General features: G+C 36.0%; 1 protein-coding gene and 1 long non-coding RNA gene across 7 annotated transcripts in view; one reads left to right on the top strand and one right to left on the bottom strand.

Annotated features, from left to right (window-relative positions):
- Positions 1-4723: 4723 nt before the first annotated feature.
- On the bottom strand, positions 4724-23623 carry MYSM1 (Myb like, SWIRM and MPN domains 1). Of its 2 annotated transcripts, none has more exons than XM_062581132.1 (20): positions 23559-23623; positions 22324-22399; positions 21998-22068; positions 20473-20550; positions 20310-20336; positions 19742-19820; positions 18855-18953; positions 17384-18150; positions 16026-16156; positions 14717-14820; positions 13720-13797; positions 11985-12073; positions 11608-11662; positions 11469-11519; positions 10714-10788; positions 10221-10409; positions 9749-9881; positions 7401-7506; positions 7201-7258; positions 4724-6158 (listed from the first exon to the last, which is right to left on the bottom strand). In XM_062581132.1, the coding sequence occupies exons 1-20, from the start codon at positions 23615-23617 to the stop codon at positions 5994-5996; spliced, it is 2490 nt and encodes an 829-aa protein (XP_062437116.1). In that variant the 5' UTR covers positions 23618-23623; the 3' UTR covers positions 4724-5993. The 2 variants fall into 2 exon arrangements, with proteins under 2 accessions (XP_062437116.1, XP_062437117.1); XM_062581133.1 differs by having other exon boundaries at positions 7201-7255.
- A 70-nt stretch (positions 23624-23693) lies between these two features.
- The window catches only part of LOC134143696 (uncharacterized), a 170504-nt gene continuing 170190 nt past the window's right edge, over positions 23694-24007 (top strand). For all 5 annotated transcript variants that reach the window (XR_009959167.1, XR_009959168.1, XR_009959169.1 and 2 more), the window contains exon 1: positions 23694-23751. This is a non-coding gene — a long non-coding RNA (uncharacterized LOC134143696). The remainder of the gene's footprint in view (positions 23752-24007) is intronic.

The following is a 24007-nucleotide window of genomic DNA, read 5'->3' as shown; positions in this document are numbered from 1 at the left end:
AGTGGAGTAATGCCTTTCACAGTATGTTCCAGCAGCTCCCAAGCGTCCCAATGATCTACAAACTATGAATCATTGTTTCCATGTTTTGGCAGCAACTGAAAGGTATTCTTCAGTTTGCATTAAGCAAGTACGACATCTGATTTGCCAAACACCGCCAGGTACTTTGTAAATCATTGTTTTGGTACTAATCGTGACCTCAGAACAGTGTATACGTCATTCTCCCCTCCACACAGCTTACAAACTGCCTTCTTGCACGAGGTTCCTTCGATCTGTACTGGTTTCCTTCTGAGGGCCTGCCCTGCTTTAGATCACCTACTTGTAAATTACGACTTGTGTCTGTGTAAACAGTGGGAAGTTCAACTGGTTACCAATGAGTACTTACAACATAACACACATTTAAATTAAGACTATGGATGTAAATACCTTCTGCCATTAGAGAAGGGCGTAATCTGGAGCTCAGCTTTGCAGCTGAACCTATTTCTATTTCTAAACAAGCCACAGAAATACACCCTACTTGGGGCTGTGAAGATGAGGCAAGTTCCTTAATATATTCCCAGTTCCTTTTAGGACCTGGAGCACCTTACTGTACCTCTGCATTTTGTCCTTCCTTCAGATAAAAATAATCATAGATAACCTATCTTAGAAAATAATTAAGATCTATAGCTAAAATTGTTACAAATATTGTTAGAAGTTTCAAATTTATGATTCTTCAATAATAGTTTAACATGTCTTAGTTCTCTTCCTATATTTACTTTCTAAGTCACTCATTATTTCTCTTTAATATAAGCAAATTTTTTTTAAGTTGCACCTACCTCCTTCCAAGTCAAACTCTATTATCAACCTATTATCTACATGCTCATATCTTGTCTTTATTTTGCATTATGAACATTATGGGTAGAAAAAGTAAATTGTGGTTTTCTTCTTTCCAAAAGGTTTTACTGGAGAACAGATCCTCAACAGCTATAACTGTCATAGCTCACAACCAACTTTAATGGAACTATGGCAGTTTATATGCATCTGAATTGAGCTGTCCTTGCATCTAGAAAGCACCATAGGAATGAGCAATAATAGGACTTTTTTTTTTTTTTTTTTTTGTAAATAGTATTTTGCCTGTACGGTGTTTATAGAGATTCAGACTTGGCCTCAGCCTCGTATCTTCAGTAGAGTTTCCCTGTTTTACAAACAGCTACATTGAAGTACTGAAAAATTGTTTGTTGAAAAGTAATATATGAAAGAAAAATCTCAGGTAATGAAAAAAACATGGTCTGTTTTCCCTGCTGTTGGAAGAATCTCACTGCTGCTATCTTTAATTATAAGCTGTGTTCACTGCTTCTTCCCTCAAAGGCAGCCAGAAGTCCAACAGTTTTAGAACATACCACCACCAACCAGGAAATGCAAAACAGTGACAGAAAAGTTGAAAGACAGAATAATTTTAAGCTATTAAAATAATTTAAGTTATTAGAATCATTCCCGAACAGAACTGCATCAGTTGCCAAAATAAAAGCGTACTTTTACGATTACTTTTTTGCACTGGTAAATTTTACATCTGTAAATAAGGAGGGAACACATTTATTTTAAAGGCAGAAAAAAACACTTAAGAAATACCTCTAAGACTAAAGAAAATAAAGTATTATTTCCTTTAATCCATGCTAAATTTTAATAGCATTACAGGAGTTAATTATTTAGAACAGCAGGCTGTTAAATGAATCTTGTAAGAAATGTGCAGTGCATTATTTCTTTGCTGATCTCTGCTTCCATGGAAACAATTTCTCTGCATAATTCTAACTCTCATAAAAATAGGGCACTAGGTCTATGTAGAACAGCAAGACACTTCCAATTAAACAACCACAATGCTTTTATCTAGGCCATTAAATACTTTATTCAGTCTCAAATACTACTGCTACGTTCCCTGGGATGTTAACAGCCAGCTACTTTGAACGTGCTGGTTCTGCGGGGCTAGATGAAGGCACCGTGTGCACGTCCTCGCTTCCGCGCTGCCTCTGCAGGGCCAGCTGCAGCGGGTCGGCCTCGCCTCCCGGGCTCGGAGGAGCCCTGCCACGCCACGCGCAGCCTTTCCTGGTGCACGGCAGCCTCAGTGCTGCCTGCGCTTTACCTCCACAGCACCTCTTTCCACCGCACAACACAATGCTCAGCAACGCCTAGGAGACTGAATTTTCTGTTAGCACAGCAGGAATAGGTTAATCTGGCAGAAACAGCTCTAGAAACAACACACCTGAATCGAATTTGGGTAGTGAATAAAGTTCTTTGAAAGATAATTTGATGACTACCTTCAGACTTTACTGAAATTATACATGAGAACACACACATCACATTACTTACTTTAGTGATCCTACCTACAGCCAGAATTATCTCTGTGAAAACTGGAAAACAGATTCTATTCCAGCATCCCTGTCAAGAAGTATCACTGGATAATTTTCTGAGGGAAATTAAAGCAGAGGGTTTATGAGAACAAAAAAAATTTTTTTTTTAAAAAAAAAAAAAAGAATAGATCTGTACCAAGGTGCACCGCTTACCTATAAAAATTAATCACTAGCAAGAAATTTATATGCACTGGCTAGAACAGTTTTAGGTCTCAGTTCAAAACCACAGTCATATTTCCATATTTGAGTTTTACTTTTTGATATTAGCTATAACAAAGCCCCCTCTAGTGGTATTAAGTTTAGCTGAATCACATTTTTATTGCTATTAAGTTGGAATAATGAAATATCAGCTCTTAGGTTTAACAGATGAGAAACTATTACAAATACAGAAAACAGCTTTTGAGTTACTGAACAAATAGTCTTCATTAATAGTCTCTTGGATGCCAATAGTATGGAATATCAAAAAATTGAGCAAAATGAAAAAAGTTACTTAATACCTGTGGCAACAGTGCTAACTTCAACAAAACTATCCTCACTGGAAATTTACTCATTTAAAAAATACATAAATGGACAAAACACCCAAAAGCACGAGGCATAAATCCCTGCAAAAAACACTGCTGACAAAGGGTATCTGCCAAAAGCAACACATCTTAAGCATTTTTTTTTTCCAACTGCTGACACTTTGTTTTAGTTATACCCTACCACTTGCTACTCACCTTTTTTCCTCTCTCCTGAGGAACTTAGCTAGGCATAATGGGTCTTCTTACATAAAGAAATAGCATATTACTCTTTAACAGTTATATTAAAATGGAGCTAATATAAAAAGAATGTCTGACTGAAAAGAAAAATTTGCCTCTCGATGAAGAGATTTAATGCCTTATATGTTCAGCAGCACAATTGGCAGTATTAATAAAACATACTTTTATCTTAGAAGTATGCCACTTTCACAACTCTTTAACAATACAGTCAAAATAAACTAGGAAAAGCAAACTAGTTATTTTCTTACCATGGCTCCAGTCAAAACAAACTAGAAAAAGCAACTAGTTATCTTCTTATCATGGCTCCTGCCAACAAAATTATTAGTCAGCAACACAATTGTCATATTTCTTCCCAATTCAAATATACTATCCTACAATAATTCTGGATTATGGCAGTAGTTAGATTCCTCTCACTCCCACCACTAATAAAACCTACCTCTGCTTAGAAATTTCTTTTTAACAGGTAGCCTTAAGTACGAGGATCACTCTTGGGAAATTCAGAGTCTTCAAGTGCATATCAAAAGCTCAACACTGCGCAATAGCCTCTACTCAAGAGACGTTAATTGCTTCAAAAGCACATTTTACTCAGACTTCTCTTACCTAACATGACTGTCAAATCCAATTAATACAGCTGTATTACTTTCACTCACTTTAATTATTAACCGGAAGCAGCCAGCACATTGTTACCACTACTTTGGTGATACTGATATCCATTCTTAAGTGGTTGGAAATATATCTAGACAAAAAACATTTTACCTACTTAATATTGCTGTTACATTTGAAGTTCAAATTTCTCTTTCTACAAATCAGAACTAATTACAACTTTTAGTACATACATTTATACCATGTGATTTTTTTTCCTATAGCGTAATCTATGCAAAACTGCAACAGAATAACTTAGAGTGCAGAATTCTCCAAACCAGGGAAGGAATGCTTTGTCAGCGAGAGTGTACTTTAAACTAGAAACACAGAAAGCCATACAATATTTTTAAAACAGGAAATCCCAGAGATGACATTTTAGAATATATGCAGACTGAGTCAACATGCCGTATATATATATATACACACACACACACATACATACATATATATATATATATATATATATATACACACACACACACCCCACACACTGATGCACCAAGTTTGTATATTATACATAGCAGTGGAATCTAAAGCTATATATCAGCAGATATGGACAGAAAAGCCAACACAGAATGTTCTCCAGTATTAAATCTATAGCTCTTGAATCTGCATTGGGAGAATCGTGTATGAAGTGCTCATATTTTTATATGATCAGGTTCTGCACCTTCCACTTAGACATAAAAAGAGACTAAGAATTTATGAAAGCATAATAAAATAATTTGCACTTCCTGCATGTAGTTACTCATTAGGATGCAACTTTACAATATTAAAGCTATTCAAATTTTGTTTTATCTCTACACAAATGAGGAGATGAAGTTAAAAATGTAGACAAGTAAAATCCTAAAATTCAATTTATATTACATAGAACTAGATATATATATATATATATATACATATATATTTTAAATAACAATCAAATCAACTGTCACTCCTCTAGGTATAAACTCAAGCTCTTGCTTGCTTCTTGTTTTCAAATATATTTTAAGACCTATTTGAAACACTTCGCTGAAGACAACTTTGTATATAATAAGCGTATGCAAGTCAAGTTTCATCATGATTTATAAAGCAAAATTTAAAGAACATTTTTCTATAAAAGCTCACAGTGATACAGCTCATGAGATATTTGCAAGTTGCAATCAAGAAAATTTCAATCAGAGTCAATTCTGTTTATGACTTATTTATCTGAATACATGTTTGTATGAAATTATGATCGAAGAACTGATACAAAATAATATAGTCTCTTGTTAAATTGCACATTGCAGAGAGAAGGTCTGAATATAAAAGCATATACTCAGAATTTCTTTTAGACAAATACTTTTCTGCTTGCTGCAAAATGGCACATAGTCTGCCATATGACATCAAATCAAAAGCTCTTGTTTCCACAGGAAACAATGGCCATTAGGAGCTACAAATCACAATGACATAACAGAACAAGGTATCTCCCTGCAGAATGGAAGATTAGAAACAAAACAGCCTGTAATAAACAGGAGTTATCATTTCCACTGGAAACAAGGACAACTAGAAATGAGAAGTCATGAAAGACCACCAGCCTTTCCCCCAAGTATATAGAAAGATGGCTAAGAACATGCCCAAAAGCTACTTATCCATACAGATCAAAGAACAGCAAATTAGATGACGCATTATACCAAAGAAGAAGACTTCAGATTAGCTATTAGGAAAGTTAAAAACCAATGAATTACAAAATGCACATTTCAGTAAAGTGGTAAGTTTCTCTTTTGTGAATTCATTCTAACTTACAATGCCTAAAGCATTAAAGAACATTAATTCTTCTCATGTACACATATCTGGCATTGATCTAGTCAGATGTGAACCTGTAGATAGACAGTAGGAGAAAATTCCCAATCTGAAAGACTTGAAGGAGGACAAACTCGCATTCAGGACTGAAGCGGTGTTCTTCACAGTTTGCCTTTCTTCCCAAATGGTAAACTGTTGGTCAGTCAAGACCTTAACTCTGACACTCCCGTTTTTACAGAATGTTAAAGTTCCTCATGTAGTCAGAAGACACACGAGGATTTTTTTTTTTTTAACACTTCTTCAGACTATAACAATACAAGTACATCAGATGCTGTAACTGTTACTTTTAACAAGGATAATAATTGTTAAAAAGAGTTGACATAGTGGTAAGAGGGAGGGAATATGAAACAACTCAAAATTTCATAGTCTCTTTCTGTTATTGTTGTTGAAGCCATCACATTGGCAATTCATTCGAACATTCATTTTCATTTTCTTCAGCATTACTCTTTCTCTCACTTTGGTAGGTGGAAAGGAACAAGTTTTCTATTTGTGTCAAGAACTCTTCAGCAATGAAGCAGTTTGTTACCTTGCCCAAAGTCTTCCTCATGCATTCCAAAAGCTAGTTAAAATAAAATAAATAAAAAAAATCTTATTTTTTCCTGAGGTGATTCTTGTCATTCCAGTTAGTAAAAATTCCCTTAAAAGGGAATTTTTCAGATCAAACTTGTAGAAAGTATTCAACTGAACAATTTAAACTTTGGAAAGAAAACAGTCAAGCAGAAATACACTGGAAGTTTTTTACCTTGGATTGTTTGAACTTTGTTTTGGCCTTATCCTTTTGGTAAGGCATCATGCACAAATATAGCAGCAATGTATCACAACCATTCATACAAAGAGGGACAACACTTGCTGATCTTTATTTGCTGACTGTTCCTGTTGCTCAATAATTGGCTATGCAACACAGGATTAAAATAGTCACTTCTGCAGAGGATGCATGTTATTCTATAGATTAAGTTCCTTAAAACAAATTACACAACAGCTGAATTCAAATGAGTATTCTACCACCTCAGTATAATATTTAAGCTGTTTATAAGCAAAGCCACTCTGAGAGGAAAAAATTAGATGTGGATAATTATTGTGTTTTCTGTTTACGTCTTTGCACAAACAAGACTGCAAATCTGCTCAAAGTGAATTAACGTTACAGCTTTAGTCATTTAGAATTTCATAGCAAAGATTACACAAACTAGAAAATTTAAAATTCTCACTTATGCATGACAGACATGGCAGAGCACCACTTTACTGATAGAACAAAGACAAGGAAGTCTAAATATTCTTTCAATATACATATAGTTCTCCTTGATGTTAAAAGTAGACAACATGCTGAGAAGACACATTAATAATTTCCCATTCTTTCTTCTCCAAGCTCAGGTTAAAATTTAATATCTGCCCTTAATTGTTGGGGACAACTCTCTCAAGTGAACCATCCTTATTTTCACTGTGTTCATAAGTAAATGAGCCAAATCATAAAAGTCATTTATTGAAATTAGTCTGTATCTGATTTGTAAAGCTGTAACTTCTGGCGATTCCTGATATTTCAAACAGATTAGTATTTTAATAATATTTTTAAACTTTAAAAAACTAAAATTAAAAGAGAGACTTACTTTCTGCAAACAAGTCAAGTCAGAATCCCGATGAAAAATTTTATCCATGGGGACACTGCTGTTGAAATTAAAATAAAATAAAAAAAAAAAACAGTGTTAACGAAAGCAGACATACGTCTTCATTGACACGTCAATGATAAATAACGCAAAGCTTCTAAACTGGCTGTCTTAAAGTAAGCATGTTACAAGCAGACACATACCTATGAGAGAATCTGTATTTTTCAATTATCCATCTTGTTTTTTCAAATATTAATTCCCACTGAGGTTCTTCCAGCATCTGCTGTACTTCAAACTTGTAGGGCAGGCCTGTAATCAATTGAACACGATTTTTCAGTGTTTCTGCAACATCTGAAATTCCTTTTTAATTGTAGGTACAATCCCTTTCTTCCTGGTAACTGCTCACAATTCACTGCTGACTATCTACAGGAACCTGCAGACCTGTTAATTGTCAATATCAAGCAGGCAAAAGCAAAAGTATGAAGTATTTTGGACTCCAAATTTTATGATGGTGTCAGTAGGGAACAAACCTCTTCTTTCTCCCCTCAGAGTAACTCATACCATAGAAATGCACGTGCGTGCACGCACACACACAACGCTGCAACATAACAGAAAAACAGCAAAGTAAACTGAGTTTTTTAAACTTAGTACCACTTACACCCTCTCCAGTCTAAGATGTATGCAGTTAAGTGAGAAAGAAAAAAAAAAAAGTTTCTCTGAACTAGATGGCAGAGCAGCTGATAATATTATTAAGTTCAGAGGAATTGTGTTCCTCAAGGAAGAAAGCTAGTTTATTGAGAGTATGTGAGAAGAAAAGAAAAAAAAAAAATCTACAAAGTACTCTAAAGGAATGCCAGGAAGTTACTGGTAGAGCACAAATCAGTGACTGAACATCAGGGACAGAAAAGGATGGTATATATTTCAGCGAGTCATTAGAGAAGTGCCTTCCCAAGATCATACGTATGTAATGACATGAATCACACACTTTCAAACTAAATGAAAAGAAAGCAGTAAACACAATTTGCTAATTGAACACATCTCAGATGTGAAGAAATATTTAGCCAGTGAAGAAGAATTCATCTCCTGAAATTTGTTTCATATGAAACATTAGTTTTTGTTCATTTGCACAGAACTCTACTGCCACAGTATAATTTAACTTTACAGATGCTGCAGAATTAAACACTACCTTCATAAACCCTCACAAGAAGTTTAATGAAAAACTTTGACAAATGCTGTAATTATTTTTTAAAAAATGACCTATGAGCAATCTGCACAGACTTGGAAAGTGACCCAATGGTAAATAATACATAAAGTGAGATCTCTGGTTATTCCCAAAGAGCTATAGGAGATACCGTTTTGGAAAAAAATGATTTCAGGAGAAATCTGTTACGTATACAACAGATGCCAACTTCTAAGGACAGAGAACATTAAGTATTTTAACTCCAAATCACAGGAGCAGGATGTCTGAAGGAATGAGGGTAGAGGACTGAAAAAAAAAAAAATCACGGATTATAATGGATAGTACTATCAGTACACTAAACAGGAATTATTGCACAAATGTGATCAATGCTTCTGTGCTTCTAGGACTATGAAGCAAGTCTCCAGGTAGACTGTCTCCCTCATTTACTTCCAAAGGAAAAAAAAAAAAAAGAGGAAACTGTCAGGTCACACAATCTCTATCACCCTGCCAAGAACATTCAAAAAAAATGATGTTTGGATAAAAAAAATTTCAGGGTTTATAGAGAAGGAGAAGGGAGGAGAGAAAAGAGGCAGAGAACATAATCATATATTGTTATCTTGTGAGTTTGTCTCAAATTAATGTCAGGCAATGAGCAGAACATTTGATTAATGTTTAAAAACCCACACATTTTGTATGATGTGTTCTTAAACTGCTCAATAAAAAAAACTTTTCATGAAATGTTAGTGACATTTTAAACAAACAATTTATTCTCGTAGGTTGGGATTCATAGCAGCACACCATTTCTAAGACATGCTTGATTGTTCATCTTTCATATCTGCATTTTCCTGGACATCTGGCAAGTTGGATCCTTTGACCTTTTGAATGCTAAGTAACTTAAATAAGGATTTCTGGCTGCTACTCTTTCATCTGAGCTCTGAGCTACTATAGTGGTCAATCCTTTGCTACTATACTTCTCTCCTCTGTCAGAGTTTGTTCAGAAAGCAGCAAAGTTTAAGCAACAAGGTGGAACAGTTTCTTGGTTATTCAATGAATTTGGAACGTAAACAGTAATGACAACCCTTGTCCCAAACCTTTTATTCACTTCATAGAATGTGGGGAATGCTATTGTATCAGCATGCTAACTCAGAAGAATAATCCTGTATCTATAGCCATATATTCTTGCCATAACAGCATGGGCCACTTGTAGGATTATTGCTTAAGCGAAATTCCTGGATGTATATAACAAGTCTTCCTTACCAACATGAATATACACACATCAAAAATCACAGTTCAAGCGCAGGCAACGGTTTTTCTCTTAATGCCCAAAAGAAAAAGAAGAACGAAAACTATGAGTCAAAGACTGGTACTTACGGTAAGAACCATCAGAACTGATCTCATCACTAATTACTAGGCAAGTAATCTGAGAATATGGAAGAGGATTATTTCGGTTATAAGGACTTATAATCATTCCAATGAACATGGCGCCACCCCTGGAGAAATAGCTCTAAAACAAAACAAAACAAACAAACAAAAAAATCTTGATATTTTACGACTATTCCCATCCACACACACAACATTATTTTGAAAATAAAAAAAAAGAATATGTCAGAAAATACTCAAAATTTGGGAAACAGACATATTCACATTTGAATGAATTATTGTTTAACACTGCTCAGCTACCACTAGATTAGTATTACTGTGCTCTGCAGAGCTACAAATCAATTCATGAACAAACTGATTTTAATATATATTAATGCAATAATGTGCATTAACACTGTAAATACAAGCAAGACTTTTTGGCTTTGAGGGCCATTGTTTTTAAAATGTAGAGACCAGTAAGTACCTGATATTTAGCTTGAGTGTCAATATCTCTTATTGAGGGGTTGGGATCAAAGGCTGGGTGGGAATGATACCATCCAATAACACTGTATCCTCTGGCAGCCAATGTTTCTGAGGCCTGTGTTTGAGATACCGGATCCATCTCACACTGCAATCCTGTACTGAGACTATTGCATGGTTCTGCTGCACAAACCTGTTTAAAAAGAAGTTTCCAGATTAACAAACAAATGCAAGAAGCCTCAGTCAAAATTCTTTAAATGGATTTTATTTATGATTCATACACCAGATCTTCCTCATGAAAGGGCTGAGGGTCTAAAACTCATATAATTCTGAATGTAAAGTATAATTCTAAAATTTCAAGATTATGGTAATTAATTTCAGCTTTAATATACTTGACATAGTTGCTCTTTGGGAAATAACATTTACATCTATTAAAATTATATATTAGAAGTTTTAACGTATTATTTTTGAGAAAGTGTAAAATGATAAACACTTACTTCAACAGTTCTATCATCTTCAGAGTACCTTCCACCTAGCAACCCTATTACTTCTGCCATAGACACATGAGAGTGCTGAAATATATTAAACAATTGTTAAGATCAAATTGAATGATTTCTCCTAATTTTGATTTGCAGATGATAAAATACATTGCCTTCACAATTCTATTTCAGTTATTCTCAATGACATTTAGATGGAAAACTTAGGATGAATTAAGATTCTGAATTACTCCATGTTTTGATTTTAAATGAAAATAGAAAATTACTTTTTTCTTGTTTATATACACACATACGTGTACATATAGTGCATTTGTATAACGCTTCCATATACAAAAATATTAGCTTCATAAACTGAAATCTGTGAAATGCTGTGAAATAACCAAACATTTTGGTAGTCTGTTCTATATTACAAAAATTTTTTAAACAAAAAAATCAATTTCTGAACTAGTAGGAAATGAATCCTGAAGATTTCAAAATGGCAGTGCATATTAGAGTGTAGTTTGAAGTAATTACATCTAAACTGTGACCTGGAAGGTAATACACACTAACATTCTTGTCAGTATGCAACCACGTACCACCTAGAAAAACTAAACACAACGTAAAAAAGCGTTTTAAGATATTTTCGTTTTATTAAATAATAGATTCTAGGTCTGAATGGAAAGAAGTTAACTTAAACACTGTATCTCTCAGCTTCTAATATTGCACATGAAAAAGCACACATATAACTTTTTAAAAAGATAAAAGTTAATACTCACCAAATCCATTATTAGAAGTGCCTCTGAAGACACTTTCACCTGAAAAGGTTCCTGAAATGTTAAATACAATAATTAGTATCGGAAAGGTAATATAAGTAAATAAATGAATATTCTTGATTATTCACTCATTGGTACATACCTGTTTTTCTTCAGTGAATAAACAGCATGGGATCAGCTGAAAGGGATCAAAGGAACTATAAAATGAAAGAAAATTTCTCTAAAGATGCAGGACAGTTAGGAAACTTTTCAAGTTTCAAGTTTCCCACCATCTCCTTGACATCAGGGGAAAACCCTTTTCTTTACTGGATCTTCTTATCCCACACTAGCATGACTTCCACCAAATATAGGCACATTGCTACCCACACTCATGAATTTCAAAAGAAAGCATTTGAAATGCCTACGTAGGACTTACAACCACATAAAATAAATTAAGGCTCTGCCGTGTTCCAGTCCAATGCTATGCAAGCTGTTTTATTTCCAAAAGATCTATTTTGGAACATGATGTACATCAAGTACCTTTTTATTTGTCTTGAACCTTTAAAAGATTTTGCAGGTTTAAGTTTCTCTTCCTCTCTTCTTCTTGCTAATTCTTCAGCAGACAGGTGCTAAAGGAAGAGAAAAATTCACCTTAAGTGCTCTTTCAATAGCAGTTCCAAGCTTAGCCCAGAATAGCTTCCTGACATCAATATTCCCTTGATACATTATCAATTCTTTGTTACTGGACTATTCAAAATACAGGGAAATAGCCATAGCAGAATCAAGCAGTATGAAAATAACAATAAAGAGAGGTAGTCTGCAAGAAGACTGATGAAAGAATTCTTACATTTCCCCAAGTCAGTCACATTCCACAAAAATCACAGCCTATCTCAAACTATGCAAAAATGCAAGTGTTACAACTAAGAAAGAAAAAAACTTCCACTCTAACTTGTTGCCAGAATTTTTCGTAACATCTCTTCGGAAATTAATGTTCTCAGACTTTTTGAATCCAAAAGTAGCTATTCTTCAGAGAATACCAGAAGTATTAACCAGACGTCTTCAAAAATTAGGTATATCACTACAGAATCAAGAATTTAATCGGTACAGATAATTACTGAGGGTTGTAAATATAAGTAAATCTTCCACATAGGTGAAATAGGAAGTTTATAGTTCTTTGCTTTGTCTTTAATTTGAAATTGTAGGAACGAGTATGCTCATGTAGATATTTTGTTTTCAAGTCATCTATAAAATATTAAAACTCGTAATAATTTCTGTAAGAGTTTCATAAACTATAGTGTTTCTGAGGATATTAACAGCAGCATTAATATTACAAACTATCTGTGTTACAAGCACAAAGGAACCTTCCAGGACTGAAGAAATTAAGTCCTATTCTCCTATTTCCTACTGTTAGCTTTAGTAAGGCTAAAGTAAACTAATGAAAAGATCATGTTCAGGACTCAAATAAGTACTAGAGTACCAGGCCAATTCTTGTTGCACTAAAGAACATCGGAATCCCAAGTTCTGCCCTTTCACTCATTAATCATGCATATGTATGTACCTATAAAGGTCGCTGTGTTTTAAACTACAGATCCAGAATAAAAGGAACAGGTTAAACTACATAACTGAATTATATGTTTTATTTTTTTTTTTATAAAAACAGTAGAAAGTCATCTAATTTGGCTTTCAGATATCCACACTAAAAGAAAGTTTTCTTTTCAAAGAAGAGAGATGAATCAATCTCTTTCTGCCAGATTAATGATAAATATGAATTAAATAAAACTGATTTTTGTGCTAAAATAAAGCTATTTTTTTAAAGGTACAACTAAAAGGAATTGGTGGGAGAATTCATTCCATTTTTCCCAGACCCTTGATATTTTAACCTTAATGCTGCATTAAACTGTCCCCACCCCATATAAAGGGTTCATCTAACATGAAACAAAAACAATTTTTCTGTAATTGAAAACAAAGAGTCATAAAATCTCCTACATAACAATGCAAACAGCTCTATAGACATAAAACAGTGTAGGGCCATATGTGCTCATGACACGAACATCTTTGTAAACACAAAGCATTTTTTTGTTGTTGTTGTTTTGTTTTTTTTCATCAGTAACACAGAGATGTAACAGATGCTACATTATTTTCAAATTATTGTTTCCACAAAGAGAGGTTAAGCACCTATTACATAACCATTTTCCTAGTATATTTGATGCAACACCACCTGCTAGCAATTAGCAAGAATTAGTTCTAAGCAGAGTTTAAAAAACACAAGAGTTACCTCAAATGTCTGTCCTTCCAGATCCTTAGCATCACACCAGTTTCCCCAAGGGTCTCTCACTCTTCGTCTTCTTGTACGCTGCAACACGCAAATAAACATGAGTCAAGGATCATATTCCTGAAACACTAAATTCATTTAATTTCATCAGCCATAAGAAAAACGTCAAAAAGATTACTTTCATGTATGCATTACTAGCTATGACGTATTTTCAAAGAAGGAAACAACCCTGCGGTTCTGCAGAATTAAGTAGTTCATAATCTGCCACAAAATATCAAATTTTTTTCTTTTTAAGACCGTGAAACATAAATCGTGGATGACACTTCATGGATCATCAACATCGGACAGTAACAGTGCACTATTAACCAGCTGTGAATTACAGTGCAGACAAAGCTATAAACCAGTATGTTTACATCTAGTGGATGCTACAGTTCTTTATACATAAAATTCTTTATTCACAGTAGAATTGATTTAGTTTTATTAACTAATTTATTTTGCTATGAAGTATCTAAAAAAATCTACATTAAATGTAAATATAAAAATTAATTAGGCAAACCTTGGTAATTTATGTAGTAATAAATGAGTTACTACTGTGCTTAATTGTGTGCATAAAGCTCTTACTAAGTTACATCAGATATGTATACTTTATGATTAAAATGCAAGTAACTTAATGACATTCTGCCAATGCACTCCACTGTTTTTTGGTTAATTCAGGCTAATAAATTACGGAGAGGAGGGGAGGAAGGGGTTGGAGCTCCAAAAAAGACTGATACCCTATCTTAGCTGAGCACATGAATATAAATCAACCATGCAAGGTAACACAAATTAGGACAGATGCACCTGTCAGCAAAACTAGCACTTAGGCTGACACTTGCTTTACAAAGCATTCTGAGGAAATGGCAAACTGAATGACAAAAAAAATTCTTCAGATGTCCTGGTTTCACAATAGAAAATTGAAAAGACTATCTCCGTGGTGAACGTTTTTTGCCCCTAAACATACCATTGACTGCAAACGCTGAGCAAGCTGGTATGCTTCCACTGTGTCTTTGCCTTCTTTGGACCGTGTTTTATCAGCTGGTTGTGGTCTATTATAGACAGCCTGTTCTATGGGATACAGAAAAAAATGTATGCTGGTACTTCAGTAAAGTATGAAGCCTTTTCTTCTAGTAGAGCCAAGAATAACAAAGATAAATAGTAAAGAAAAATGCAATAAAGAATCCCCAAATCTCTCCTACCTCCCCATTGAAAGGTAGCTCTTGATGGTCTTACTGCTAACTGACTATACTGTCCTCTCATTACCACAGCATTTTTAAAACAGGAAAACTTCCTTCTTTCTTGTTAATTTATTATCTGAAATAGAGGCTTTTAGAAATATGTACTGTGGGACATTTCTCCTTTCCGAGACGACTGTCACTCTGCGCTGGACCGAAAACCAGTCCACTGTAGGGATTCTAAAACTGAACAATAATGATACTAACGTATAAGTATGTATTTTAACATATCACCCAATTTTAACAATTGAATCTTGTAAGAAAAAGAACCTCAGGAAGCAGATATTGTTTTATCTCATAAATGCTTAAAATTCAGCCTGAGAAAACAGGGAAAAGAAAAAAATAACTTTAAACCTAGCTTATCTAAGGGAACCAGCTTTTATGATACAGTAGGTCTTCAAAAAACTAACAAAAACCCAGGACAAACAGAACAACACATAATGAAGAACAACACTTGGTGTCTAGGGTCACACAAGCATGTGGGGGAAAAAACAGAAAAAAAGTCTTTTTTTTAGCTAGGAGGCCCATAATCCTATAAGTAGGTTACAAACTCCTCTACATTCCCAAATGCTATAACAGACACAATCTGCTCAGAAGGTCCTTCTTAGTAAGGATTAATGTGAGTTCTCCTGTGTGAGCAGTATACTCTAACATTAAGGAGTCCTTCACCATCAGTATCAAAATTGGCTAGAGCTGTATAGGCTGGGGACATGACTGTACTAAATATAATGCAAACATACAAAGATTCTCTTCTAAAGAACTTAAACGAAATAGCAATTACTATTTAAGTGATCAGGAATAAAAGAACAGAGAAGTTAGATTATCTAAACACAGGCTTAGTTCTGATTAAGTGCAGTCACTCATGTTATACCGAGAAGTGAACTTAAGACTTTTTAAAAAGACATCTGCCAGTCCTCATGGGGGGAAAATTATTCATTTTATCAAAAAGGTTGACAATCAGGAAGAGATGTTCTCAGCACGTACTCTTTAGAATTTACGGTTCTGAACTGATTTCAATTAATATATATTTTTTTTTACCACAGCCAAAATTAATTGCTCCTATTAATTCCAAGTATGTGTGTATCCGGCCAATACAGTTAACGTCACCACAGTTCTTGAGGCCTGGACGCACTGAAGTCTTATTCAGGTATCTGGGTTTACATCTTTCCCTAAAATAAAGCATAGTACATTTTCAAAAAGTAACACAAATCATGAGAGGAAGTAAGGGTAGGGGAAGATTATGCAACTTAGGCTAAGGTAAAGATGAGCTACTGAGGAGTTTTTCTCCTTTGATGCACACAATATGCACCACTATACAGAAAAATTGTAGCAAAAACAAATTTCACGAAACACGTACAATTTATCATGGGGTTCTGCACATATATTTATATTTATGCAGGGTGAAACGTATATTCAGTGCATTAAAATAAATTCTTGAAAATGACTGGTGGCAGGAAGCAATGAATTACTCAAGGGTACTATGATTTTGTTAAACTCAGATAAGAATGCCTATATTAAATTAATCTAAGTAGCTTACGTAACCACAGGCATCCCTAGTATAATAGATGAGCCTTTTTTCATTTTCTATACACTTATTACATGCTTTTAAGCCAACACTCAATTGTTTCAGTTCGACATTTCTTCTCTGACATGGGATTTTAGAATTTCTTTGCAACTAATGTAAGCTGTACAAGTCAAATGAAGGAGTTAAATGCAGTAATTTCTCTCTCGTGCACGCCCGCCTGCCCGCACAACCCCAAACCGCTCAACAAGCACACAGAACAAAGCTGTACCAGAACAAACTGTATAGGTATCTAGGCTGTGACCAAAGATCATTAAGGTGCCTTGAACTGATTCCTAGCAGGTAGAATATAAAATATTAGAAAGTACAAGCACTGTTGCAAATCAATAATTTGAAGTATTTTTTGGTCAGTGATGTATTTTCTAGTACAGACTATACTTTTTGGCTACCTCTCTGTCACTCTTCCACAGACAGAAAAAATGGACGTATGTAACAGTATTACAGACATCACTATGAATTTAGTATCAGGTATTTTGATGAACCATTTATTTAAAACCATACATTCATTCTTATGTATTTTAGATGACAAAAATTGGAAGAAAATACATTAACAGTTTGTTCTGACGTAGCACATTCATTTCCATACTGCTTCAAAGTATTTTAATTGCTTGGCTTCCAAAATGCATAAAGAAAACTCGGTAGAGGAGGAATACATTCCTAGTCTGTGCTGTTCATCTGCAATGTTCAGAATGTTACCATAAAATTACTTGCACTGTTTTTGTAAGTAAGTTGTCCTAAGTAGTTTTAGCTACAACAAAGCAGTGCACAAGCCATCTTAACCACTTATCACGTAAGCAAAATTAATGCATCTTACCATTGATCCAAAATATAATTTCTAATTTTCAGATAACGCTCTGGTGTTTTGGCCTGGCGCCCTTCAAAGAACTCAGGAATAGCTTGCTTTTCTTCATCCAGAATTATACTTCTATCAATCTCCACTTCTTGATCAGGTGGCTTAAGATCTTCTGCCTCTTCTTGACGCTCTTCACTCGCTTGGCAAGGAGAATGGAAAAGCAATCCGTTTTCAGCCAAGTCCCTCTGTTCCTCATTGAGCTCCTGATTAGTTACCTGCCTAGTAGCATGAGATGTTACTGTTCTGCTTTGTTCGGCTTTCTCAATAAAATTATTACACTGCTGATAATCTACATTCATAGATCTATCACCATTCATGTGCTGAGAACATGTTGCTGCAACATCTGGAAATACTAATGCTTCCATGGTGTCTTGCACGGTATGTTGAGGAACCACTTTAGGTAAAGAAATTGCAGAGCTGTGTCCAACAGATGAAAAAACACATTCCCTTCCTCTCATTACTTGAACTGGACTTTGGGAAAGAACAGATGAGCCAGATTTTCCAGCTTCCTGCAGGAACGTAGGAGAAAGTAATTCATCCATATCATCAGTTATGTCTACTTCTTCATCATCGGACAATTTTTCAATTTTCACTGCGTTCAGATTAGGGTCTGCACGGCCTCTCAAGTTTCCAGATGACCATGCTTCTACTCTACTCCCATCTTCAATGGAAAGACTACTGCTACCACATCGACTTTGCTCTTCTTTTTCAGAATCACCATTTTTTGCCTTAGGAAAGTAGAACATAATTTTAGAAGAAAAAGCAAAATAACCACCCAACACTTACCCTCCAAATAGTCAGAACTATTTTAGGTAAACAACAGACACAAGAGGAGGAATCTGACAGGCTGACAAACAGTAATGCAAAGTATCTTCTCAGAAAAAAAAATCAATAAACTATTCTCAGGTGTTTATTCCTCATATTTTACTTTATAAAACGCTAAAATTGCAATGGACTTTTACACAGCATTACAGGTATACTTTTAGCACAAGTGTAAAATGCCATGTATTTCAGTTCAACAAAAAAATGCTATTTATTATTAATAAGAAATAGACAGTGGTAATTTCTTTTTAAAATCCCCAGCAGTTTCAAATGGGGCCAGAAACAGAACTACACTCCATAGCTTAAATATCTCTACAGTGGAAGTATTTTCAGCCTGATAACCCGTAGTATAAGAGAATACAGTTATACTATGCACATTATTTATCTACCTCAGGAATAAAAATGATGAAATCATTCTGGGAATTTAAAATCAAGTCTGATTTCACACTTAGTTCAGATAAGCACATTTCACTTCTTTTCTGAATGTGAGAATAAAGGGTGTAGGTAGTTCAGTGACAGTATCCTAGTAAAGACGTGTGTCTACAAACTACCAGTACAACAGCATACTTGTCAAGGAGCCTTTTTGTAACTAGAAAGATGCTACGTTTACCTTGTTCTTAAAGTATTGCCTAGCATAGCTCTTTACTTGTAGAACAGTTCGACTTCCAATCAACTTGGCAATTTTTGTCCACCGGCGCCCAAATTTCACCTAGCACAACACAACACATTTAAGCCATCTAACATCTAACATTCTAGGTATTGCATTTTAGCTGAGAAAAATGTTTATATACTCATTCATCATTACAAACAAACAATAATACTGCTAAACCCATGGTAAAGAATCTTGCTAGTCATATTCTGCCAAGAAAGAAATGACATCAAACAGTAAAAGTTAGCCTTAATGTTTTTAAATAGAAGCTCCTCTTTACCTGATTCAGACTCACCATGAACCTGGCTGCTCACTACTCCAAGAAATCCTAGTGAAATTAATTGTTACAGTATGTACTGTAAGGCAGCATACACTTCATACAGTGGGCAGGACTGGGCATCATATACTTAGTGTATCCAAAAAGCCTGAAGCCTTATTATTATATGGTTGTACAGTGCCAAGTATAAAGTCTCCAAAGAACTTATGATAGATTTCCCTTTAATAGCCTGCTTTAAGCAGGCTCTACAGCTGACATTAACTACAGTATTATGATTGCACCATGATAATTCATAAAACTGGAAGCCTAATGTATTTCGTGATCTCAAATTGCAATGAGACCCACAGACAGGATCTGGGGCAGAAATGAAGCCATGTGGGGGGGATTCATCTGCATAAACCTGATTTATTGTTACACTCTTTGCAGACAGCAAATACATTTAACATGTTACACATATAAAAATAGAAGAAGCTAAATCTAGTATGCTTTTTTTTTTGAAAATGATAATGGTTTTATTTAAAATGAACTAATGATTTATATTCTGAATATTATACCCTTAAATAAAACTTACCAGTCCTTGCTCAAACAGTTCTTTTTCTTGTGATGTCCACTTCAATGAGTAGCTAGCTGTTTTTGTAGGTGAACGCACCCTGGAAAGAAAAGGAAATAGTTCAGACCAAGGGAACTGAAGGTGATGTGTAGGTTGATGACTACTATCCAACTTCTGCAAAATTGGGATAACTGTCTTGAATATTAATACGGCTGATAAACAGAATACCTAAAATCATGCCAGTTTCTCCATTGCAAAGGTATATTCAATGCCATACAACATTTATTAATAAATAATCATGCAGAAATTCACAGAAGGAACAAGGAAACACAAAAGTTCAGGCAAGAAAGCCAACTATAAGAAATGTTCTGATGTGGACAACCATGCTACAAAAATGAAATTAGTTTATTATAGGCTACTCATCAAGCAAGACAATCTTTTTTCATGTTGAAAGGTCCCTCACATTATTTTGTACAATTGAGCAAAAGAACTAGAGAACTATAACCTACCTTTTCCTAAGTGTACTGTAAGTTAACATAAATCAGAAACTGTGCTTAAAAACACAACTCAATTATTAAAGTGTACGTACATGCCTTTTCCAGTTTTCTTATGTGGACTGCAAATATAAAACAAAAGGAAAATAAAAATTAATGATCATGATGCTGTTGTACATCAAGGTAACCAACCTTATTTTGGAAGGACTTTTCATTTCCTCTGATCTCACTGTTCATTTTTTACAGAATAGATCTTACCTTCTCACAGATCTTTTTTCTGTTTCCTTTTGATCGAGCCACATTTTTTCAGGAAGTGTTTTATTAGATAGATAATATCTGAAATCTTTATTAAGTTGTCGAAAGTATTTCTACAGGTGAGAATTCTAATAATCATGTAAATTAACTGAGATAGACACTATTTCACACACTGCTACAAGTTTAACACAAAGGAAGAGATATTTGACTTCCAAATCCACACGCTAACTTTACTTTGAGCAAACTAGCTATTCTGTCTCCACAATATCATTTTTCTTTTTTGACTTAGAAACTACACTAAAATATTCATCACATTGCTACATTGATCATTTTTCTATTTTATCATTAATAATTCATTCTACTATCAAAATTAAAACTGCTTCATTTTCTTGTTTCTCTGTGTATTACTATTCCCACTTGCAAAAAGAATAGAAAAATAAAAACATGATTAGTAATACCATCGCCTAACTAGTCTGCTCAGGCTAATTTATGTCAGCAATGTTACTTGTGGTAAGACTATTTATACGAACACTACTGAAAAAAAGCTGTTCCTTCCTTTCCTCTTCCCTTCTGCCCATCCCATCCTGTGTGCTACGGAAGTACGCATATAGTCAGACTGAACGAAGCAGTAAAGTAGTCCAGCTGAAGTACAATTCAGCAAAAAGAACTAGTTATTTTTAGCCAGATCAGCTCTTTGATCAGGTTTGCTACGGAGCTACGCAAATGACTGCATCACCGCAGTGCTGGAGGTGGCACAGAAGCAGCAGCGAGAGCAGGGATAAATACCGCTATTTTTGGTGCCAGTTCCAGCTAGACCATGTCAAGTTTTGCCCAGAAATAATCTTCAAAACCAACCATGAATTTTAGTACAGTTTAGAATTGTTTTTGTTGAGAAAGAGCACGCTGCTGTGAACATTAAGTGCCAGAAAAAAAGATAACGAGTTTGCTCTTTATTCCTAGCTGTAGTAATTGAAATAGTAATATTTTTAAATGCAGTTGCAATAGCATCACAAAACACGATATAGAATATTCTATATCGAGAACATTTTTTCTAAGATTTTAAATCAACTTTATTGTTTGAAGACTGACATACACTTTAAAACCATTAAGCAAACCTCACAACTTCTGTATGGTTAATTCAGATTAGACAACAAAGATAGAGAAAATGTACAAATGAGCACTCATGCTACCTACATCAGTCATGAATATTCAGTAGTTTAAACTTCCCCTCTGAATTCCTCCACCTTTTAATATCTCTTTCTCTCTCTGTTGACTACCTAAGATGATTTTGGTGGCCTGAAGTATGTATCTGTGACATTGTAAAGAAGCTAAGGACTTCTCAGTGCCAGAGGAAGTTGCAGTTAGCTAGATGTTTTAATTTAGGTGTTCTCCCCGACTTCTGCAAACTACCTACAAGACACTAAAACTTCAGTCACATCCACAAGTACAAGGTTATATATTTCCTTTTTAAATAAAAAGGTGTCTGTTTCTTACAGACAAACACACAAGCAAACCAACAAAAGGATACTCTTCTTCTAGCAACATTTTCTCAATAACAGCCCTGTTTTCTTCACTAATGCTGCTGTCCAGTGTCCACGGCTGCAAACAAGACAAATATTTTTCAATATTTTAGTTCTGCCATGATTTTATAAAAGCACCACGAATTAATGTATAATAGCTTCTAAAAGTAAGCAATAAACACTTATTTTAAAGCAGAGGCAATACTAGCCTGAATTGCCCATAGAAAAGCACTATTAATAATATAAAAGAGCACAAGCACAGAGGTAAAAGAAGGGAGAGAACAGAGACTATGAGCATCTTGCTAGAAGAACCATTCATTTAGAAATTACTTACAAGATTATTATCATTTCTCCAAGATGAATCAAGGTAGTGATCCTGCAGTAAGCTTGAAGCTGAATTTTCATAATCTCTAAAGAAAAGATTCCAATGTTCAATACAAACATATTAAAAGGAACTGGAGGCTTTATCAGAATTAAAATAAATATAGAGATAAGTAACATTTTACTATTAACGGAAGCAATGACAGACTAGAAAATTAAAGTCGTACATTGCAGACTATTATGTAAGGTTACTCTTTCGTAATATTCCATGAGGCATAGCATAGAATACCACCAGTCAGTGATTTTTTTTTTAGGACTCTCAGCACTAAGACCTCACTTACCTCACTGCAGACTGTATGAGATACCAGTAAAACTGACTGAAACCTCATTCAAGAAGAATGAAAGCAGGAGGTCAGAGTGGAGGAAATCACCTTATTGTAAAGGCCTTGTAAAAAATGCACAAATGAAAGATGCAAGAGTTCCATGCACAATTAAAAAGCTATAGCTTTAATTTGATAATTTGAAAATTAATTTGAATTGTGCTACCTCCACTTAACATTTCTGCATTTTCCCCTCTGTAAGATCTAAAGACCCCCTTACAGGGAAAGCGCTGTTACCCCAGAGGAAGGCTTAACTGAATCCTGTCACATGAGATTATTAATGTTCTTACAGACTTTATCCAAATTATGCTTGATATCTTTTCAGTAAATACCCACCTATTAATTTTAGAAATCCAGCACTGAAGAATGTCACTGATCAACCTTCCTCTACCTTAATGCAGTGTAAGAACTCCTTAGTACTTCACATAATTTTTTCAAGATCTTTGCTTCTAGAACGTTCACTTTTCTAAAGAGTGGTTAGCCCTACGTCCCTTGCAACACTACTAAAAATAATTCAACTACTATTCTGCAGTGGGACGGCTTTGTCCCACCTGATCAAGTGTCTCTTGGCAGGTAAGCGTTAAATCTCTGTCTACAGCAGGAAATCAGTACGAACTCCGGTGTCTGCAGGTAGGAACCACTGTCCCCCTCCCCCCTTTTGGTCGCCATGCGTTAAGAGCCTCCCGGAGGCCTGAGCAAGCGGCCCCCGCCCAGGCCCCGCGGGACTCGGTGAGGGCAGCGGCGCGCTCACCTCGCCTTCACCACTCCGCAGAGCTCAGCCCTGCCCCCTCCCCTCCTTCCCTCCCGCCCCCGAGGAGCCGCCGCGCTGCGGCGCCGCCCCGCCGGCGGCTCCGCGGCCCTCGCTCACCCGGGCGCGGCCGCCGGGTCCCCCTCGATGTCCACCTCCGCCTCCTCCGCGGCCGCCATGATGCCGGCGCCGCCAAGTCTCGCGAGAGGCGGCGGCGGCGGCGGCACCGCCCGCGCGGCTGAGCATGCGCGGCCGGCCTGGCCGGCGCGGCGCCCGGAGGAGACGCGGGCGGAGGCGGAGACATGGCGCTGGGGTAGGCGGGGCGCGCAGGAGCGGGGAGGGGGCAGCCCGGGGCGAGCCGGGGGTGGCGGGCGGTGTCCAGACGAAAACGAGAGGAAAACGAGGCGGCTCTCGGGCAGCAGGGGCTCGGGGGGAGCAGCGCGAGGGGAGACGGGGCCCGCCAGGCCGGGGCGCATCGCGCTCCCGCCGCCTTCGCCGCGCTCCCCTCAGGGAGCCCCTCGCGCCGGCGGCCGTTGGCGACCGTTGGCGACCGTTGGCCTTCGGCAGTG

This window comes from Rhea pennata, chromosome 8 (assembly GCF_028389875.1).
Source record: "Rhea pennata isolate bPtePen1 chromosome 8, bPtePen1.pri, whole genome shotgun sequence".
Classification (NCBI taxonomy): domain Eukaryota; kingdom Metazoa; phylum Chordata; class Aves; order Rheiformes; family Rheidae; genus Rhea; species Rhea pennata.
The sequence above is the reverse complement of the archived record's forward strand: the minus strand, read 5'-3'. Positions and strand labels throughout refer to the sequence as shown.

What these genes read in the sequence shown, in the direction of transcription:
- MYSM1 (XM_062581132.1), bottom strand. Translation starts at nt 23,617, where the DNA reads ATGGCGGCCGCGGAGGAGGCGGAGGTGGACATCGAGGGGGACCCGGCG. An exon ending in AGCAATTAATTTTGGCTGTG is followed by an intron (nt 14,821 to 16,025) that starts GTAAAAAAAAAT and finishes TGTATCCCATAG; the next exon opens with AACAGGCTGTCTATAATAGA. An exon ending in TGGAAGGACAGACATTTGAG is followed by an intron (nt 12,074 to 13,719) that starts GTAACTCTTGTG and finishes CTCTTCCTTTAG; the next exon opens with CACCTGTCTGCTGAAGAATT.